A 6,496-nucleotide genomic window follows, 5' to 3' on the forward strand; every position below is an offset into this window, starting at 1 on the left:
GTTTTTTTAGATTTTTTCAAGAAAACATGAAAAATAATTTTATGATAACAAGAATTTGATCGTGATGAAGAATTCAAGGACAACCGGGAAGATGCAAGATGAAGGATCGATATATGTTTTGATTATTCTTAGTAATCTTTATTTTTTTCTTTTCTCTAGGTTGGAACCATAATATTACGGTTATTATTATTATGCTTGTTGCCTAGCTTAATTGCTTTGTATGATTGCATATAATATGATTTGCTATATATGTGATAACATGTCATGTAGAATAAGGAGTGTTGCTCATTAAAATTGTTCATGCATATTTTTAACATAAAACCTTATTTTCAAAAAAAGATTGAGTGGGTGAGGGTTTTTGAAGAAAATACCCATTGCCTTCATCGTTGGTCCGCAAGTAACACATGGTGATACCGACCCCTAGGAAGGGACTCATTATGTATCGGTGTGGATCTCCGAGAGGATAATTTATTTGAACATATTTTATGATTGTACACCCCTAGGTGACAATTATAAAATATGGATCAAATAGTTAAAACGATGGTTATACACTCAAGATTAATTTAATTATTAATCTCCCCTAGGAGCTCTGTTAATTAAATTAATGGCCAAAGAAAATGATTATCAATATGTATTGGACAGAGATTGATCCGGATGGTATATATTGATCAGAGGGAATCCCTGTTTCCAATTAAATTTTGCATGATCTCCCCTATGAGGCTTACAAAAATTTTGAGTTAGGAATTATCGTTGTGAGGTTGTGATTTTTTCAAGGTTTTGACACACAAACATATTGGTTGCATTATAATATGTATATATGTTTGATTACTAAATATTTATGTAAGTTTGCTTATACTAGATATATGAATGTTTATTGTAGATCAAAATGTATGCTAGCACATTATCATCGATACTTAATAAACACACTTTAACTGACGAGAATTTTACCGATTGGAAAAGGAACCTAAAGATCGTCCTAACCTTTGAAAAACTGAATTTCGTACTGAATACACCTTGTCCTCCGGAGCCACTTGTTGATGCTCCTAATGAGGTTTTCGTAGCGTATCAACGTTGGAAGGACTCAGACGATATGGCTCGTTGTTATATGATGGCGAGCATGTCCATTGTGCTACAAGCACAACATGAAGATTACATAACTACTCGTCAGATTATGGATAATCTTGAGGACATGTTCGGCGGCCAAGCTGCTGAAAAACGTCGGGAAGCCCTAAGTAACCTCATTAATTGCAAACATAAGGCTGGGTTTTCCATAAAGAAATATATGCTGAAGGTGATGGGCTATTTGGCTGACGCTCAGACCAATGGGGCCGACATCGATGCTGAGTCTCAATTGACCATGATCTTTGAGACTTTGTCGAAGGAGTATATTCCGTTTAGGGCAACGTTCAATTTGAGCGCTAGACAGAATATAACCCTGACAGAGTTAATGCAAGAACTCCAAAAGTTTGAGCGGATGATCAAGGGATCGACAATTGTGGAGGCCAACTTTGCTGAGGCATCTTCCTCCAAACCCTCTATAATATAACCCTGACAGAGTTGATGTAAGAACTCTAAAAGTTTGAGCGGATGATCAAGGGGTCAACTATTGTGGAGGCCAAGTTGGCTAAGGCATCTTCCTCCCAACCTTCTCCAGGGAATGGAAAGAAGAAGCAAGGAGCTAAGAAGGAGAGTTATTCAGTTCCGCCAAACAAGGGCAAGAACAAGAAGAAGAAGAAGAACCCGAATAAGCTCAAGTGCTTTCATTGCGGGAAGGTGGGGCACATGAAGAAGAATTGCAAAGACTACCTAGTCTCTAAAAGCAAAAGAGGTGAGTGTGATCTTTTGATTATGGAAGCATGTCTGTTTGAGGAATCCAGTGACAACTGGGTCATAGATTCTGGAGCAACTAATCATGTGTGTGTTTCTCTGTAGGGGTTTAAGCAAATGAGAAGTCTTCTAAATGAGAGCTTCACATTAAGGATGGACGATGGAACTCTAGTGTTGGCTGAAGTAGTAGGAGACGTCCATCTTTATTTTGATAGTTATAGGAGTTTATTTTTGCGAGACTATTTTTATGTTCCTCACTTAATAGGAATCTTATTTCTGTTGCTTGTTTATTTAAGGATTCTTATTCAGTTTCTTTTAATAATAAAGTTGTGATTCGTAAAAATAAGTCTTTTATCTATGATGGATGGATGCAAAATAATCTATATTTTATCAAACCTAAGATGGACTTATTGCTAAACATTGAAGTTATTAATAACTCTAAAAGGCTTAAAACTTCTCACTCTAATAAGACATATCTTTGGTATTTGTGACTTGGTCACATTAGCCTTGACAGGATACACAGGTTGGTAAATGATGGGCCTTTAAGTTCTTTAAAGGTTGGGTCCTTACCCCAATGTGAGTCTTGTTTGGAGGGAAAAATGACCAAAAGACCATTTGGGTCTAAGGGTAATACGGCTGAAGATGTTCTTGAACTTGTGTATAGTGATGTTTGTGGTCCCATGAACATCAAGACAAGAGGAGGGTATGAGTATTACATCACTTTTATCGACGGTTACTCAAGATATAGTTATGTGTACCTGATGCACCACAAAAGTGAAACTTTTAAGAAATTCAGGGAGTTTCAGGCTGAAGTGGAAAAGCAATTAGGTAAACCCATAAAGGCACTTTGATCCGATCGAGGTTGAGAATACCTCTCTGATGAGTTCCCTAGATACTTATTAGAGAATGGGATTCTATCCCATTTGACTACACCTGGCACTCCACAGTAGACTGGTGTAGCTGAGCTGAGAGAAGAAATAGGACCTTATTGGACATGGTACGGTCCATGATGAGTTATTCGACATTGCATATATCTTTCTGGGGACATGCCTTACAAACTGCAGGTTATCTTCTGAACAATGTGTCAATAAAGTCGGTTCCTAAAACTCCTCACGAGTTATGGACGGGTAGGAAGACATCCTTAAACCATATTCGCATATGGGGATGTCCTGAACATGTCATGGACAAGGAAGCGAATGAGTTGGAAGCACGTTCAGAAGTGTGCATTTTTGTAGGTTATCCGAGAGGGACGAAAGGAGGTTATTTCTATAACCCCAAAGAAAATAAGGTCGTGGTTTCAACGAATGCAACATTCCTTGAGGAAAGTTACATGGACGACTTTAAGCCTCGTAGCAAAGTGGTGCTTAAAGAAATGTCAAATGACGTGGTCATACCGACAGTTCTTTTGGAAACCGATCGAATCAGAGTAGAAAAGGAAACCTAACAACAACCTAAGGGGCTTCGACATAGTGAGAGGATCAGACATGAACCTGAGAGATTCATGGCTAATGAGGAAACCTTTTTGGCAGAATCTTTAGAACATGATAGAGATCCTTATACTTACAAAGAAGCTATGGAGGATGTTGATGCAAACCTCTAGACATAATCCATGAAAACTGAGATGAAATCTATGGATTTTAATCAAGTTTGGGAACTTGTAGATCTTCCTGATGGGATTAAGCCCATTGGGTGTAAATGGGTCTATAAGAGAAAGAGAAATGTAGAAGGAAATGTCAAAACCTATAAGGCTAGACTGGTAGCTAAGGGATACATGCAAAAGGAGGGAATCAACTACGAGGATACCTTTTCGCCTGTAGCCATGCTGAAGTCCATCCGCATTATCTTATCCATTGCAGCTACTCTCGACTACGAGATCTGGCAAATGGATGTCAAGACGGCATTCTTGAACGGCCATCTTGAGGAAAGTATCTATATGGTACAACCAAAAGGCTTCAGGGCTAAGGGTCAAGAGGAGAAAGCTTGCAAGTTGCTGAAATCCACTTATAGATTAAAGCAAGCTTCCTGTTCTTAGAACAAAAGATTTGACCAAGTGGTCAAGACTTTTGGATTCCAACAGAATATGGATGTACGTTTATAAGCATATTCAAGATGGGAAAGTGGTTTTTCTACTGTTATATGTTGATGACATTCTACTCATTGGCAATGATGTAGGGGCTTTGTCATCAGTCAAAATTTGACTTACCAAACAGTTTGACATGAAGGACTTAGGAGAAGCTAATTATGTTCTGGGTATTCAGATCTTAAGAGATCGAAAGAACAAAATGATAGCTCTCTCTCAGGCTTCATACATAGATAAAATTCTCGAGAAGTATGCAATGCAGAATTTCAAGAAAGGTGGGCAACCATCTAGGTTTGGAATTACTCTTTCGAACAATGATTGTCCCAAGACATCTGAAGAAAGAGAATACATGGCAAAGGTACCTTATACTTTGGCGGTTGGGAGCCTCAAGTATGCAATGCTTTGTACTCGACCGGACATTTGCCATGCGGTCGGGATTGTCAGTCGATATCAGTCGAATCCATGACCTAACCACTGGGTAGCGGTTAAACATATATTCAACTATCTTCGGAGGACTAGAAATTATATGCTGGTATATTTCGGGGAGGATTTGACACCTCTAGGATATACAGATTCAGATTTTCAATCCTATTTGGATTCTAAGAAATCGACTTCGAGTTCTGTCTTTACTTTGGGAGGTGGTTCTATCGTTTGGAGGAGTGCCAAGCAAACTTGCACTTCTGACTCAATGATGGAAGCCGAGTATGTGGCAGCTAGTGATGCTTCAAAAGAAGCAGTGTGGCTCCGTAAATTTCTGATGGATCTTGAAGTAGTTCATGGTGTGGATAAGCCATTGAAACTGTACTGTGATAACAGTACGGCAATAGCTAACACCAAAGAACCAAGATATCAAAAAATGAGTAAGCACATCGACAAGAAGTATCATGTGATAAGGAGATTTTTTGAAGAAGGGCATGTGGAAATATGCAAGATCGCGTCGGGGGACAATATGGCTGACCCATTCACGAAGGCCCTGCCGGCTAAGGCCTTCGAGAAGCATGTTGAGGCTATGGGGATGTGTAGCATGTCACACTTACTAACTTAAGTGCAAGTGGGAGATTGTTAGCATTTATGTCATTAGGAATAAATGTAACGATATTCTATGAGACATTTTGTCTATTAATAAAGATTTATTTATTTCATATATTTATGTATCGTCCTCTTTATGTTCATATTAGTTGAATGTATAATAAGCAAACTGAAAGTCTGAGACTGTCATTCTAAATCTTTAGGTCATGCATTTAATGTGTAGAACATGCTTAAGACAAGAATCTAAAAATGATAGTCTAAATCATACAATCCACAATCGAGGGAATAAAGTTGGACGCTTTATTCATGTTAAGATTATTATGTTGTCTACTTCCTAACGGAGATGGCTTGTCTTGGTTGTCGGAGGTGGGACCTCATGGGTAGAGACATTGATATAGTTTATAATGGTGAAATCTATATTGGGTCGGACCAAAGTTGAATTGTTTTAATTAATAATTCTGTTTGAATAAAATAATTCACTTTTGTCGAATTATATGTTGTCATCTTAATCCTGAGATGGATAAGGAACCCGTATGCTTGACTTGTATCTTTTGATGTACCAAAGGGAGACATCCTGACATTATGTAAAGGTACGCTTACCGGTACATTGGGGGTATGACTCGTGTATGCATCGATTCGTTATTCATAGATATTGGAATCTATAACTCCTACAAATAGTCAATTATATCCTCTTATGCATTATCTGTGGATTGGAAAATACGAGCACTCGGTTATTACACTACTTTGTGTTATCTAATGGTTTACTATTTGTAATGGTATGAACAGTGGTTTTCTGATGGTGTGACAATGGAACATAAGATAAATGTAATCAGAAAGGTAAAACGGAACTTGACCTGAAGTCGATTATGGATATCCTATGGGGACGAGACACTAATGTTGGGAATAGTGTCCTAGAAGCATGAGATGTAATAGGATATTTATTATTTAATTAATAAAAGAGTTTATTCATCATTTTATGTGCATATATTTATGAATATCAAATGAAAATTCCGTGATTATTTATGTAACCTTAAACATAGTATATAAGTGTTATATACGAGAGGATAGTATTTATGGATAATAATCAAAAACATTGTTCATGATGAATTTAATTAAAGTTCAGAATCTTTAATTAAAACATTGTTAATACATGTCATTCCCATTTAGAATGGAACGGTGTTTCCGCACTGTTAATATGGAGAGATATTGAATGAGTGTATTTCGTATAATAAGATTATGTGGAACAAGGACACAGACACAATATGAATTTCTAATAATTTTCGTTAAGCATAGAAATTCTGATTGAGTCTACCGATGGTCATATATAGGATGATCTTAATCCTGAGTTCTTAACAAACTCCTATTTATGGATTTATGTCTTTTGATTTACTCGGTACGGATTCTGAGACCCTGAATCCTATTCCTTGTATTTTGGAGACATAATGAAATAGGTAGCTGGGAATGTTATTATACGAGATGGAATCCATTCCTTCTTGAGAAAGAAGTAGATAAATAATTCTCTTAAGTGTTGATTCGGTACTTGGATTAGTAAGAGCGCTC

At 37.3% G+C, this 6,496-nt stretch overlaps 1 protein-coding gene across 1 annotated transcript; it reads left to right on the plus strand.

The window, feature by feature from the left end:
- Window positions 1-886: 886 nt before the first annotated feature.
- LOC112090563 lies at window positions 887-1,546 on the plus strand. The gene has a single exon (XM_024162147.1). It carries the CDS (start codon window positions 887-889, stop codon window positions 1,544-1,546), a length of 660 nt encoding a protein of 219 aa, XP_024017915.1.
- Window positions 1,547-6,496: the final 4,950 nt, after the last annotated feature.

The sequence above is a fragment of the Morus notabilis genome, unplaced genomic scaffold (assembly GCF_000414095.1).
Source record: "Morus notabilis unplaced genomic scaffold, ASM41409v2 Scaffold442, whole genome shotgun sequence".
NCBI classification, from domain to species: domain Eukaryota; kingdom Viridiplantae; phylum Streptophyta; class Magnoliopsida; order Rosales; family Moraceae; genus Morus; species Morus notabilis.

What these genes read in the sequence shown, in the direction of transcription:
- LOC112090563 (XM_024162147.1), top strand. Translation starts at nt 887, where the DNA reads ATGTATGCTAGCACATTATCATCGATACTTAATAAACACACTTTAACT.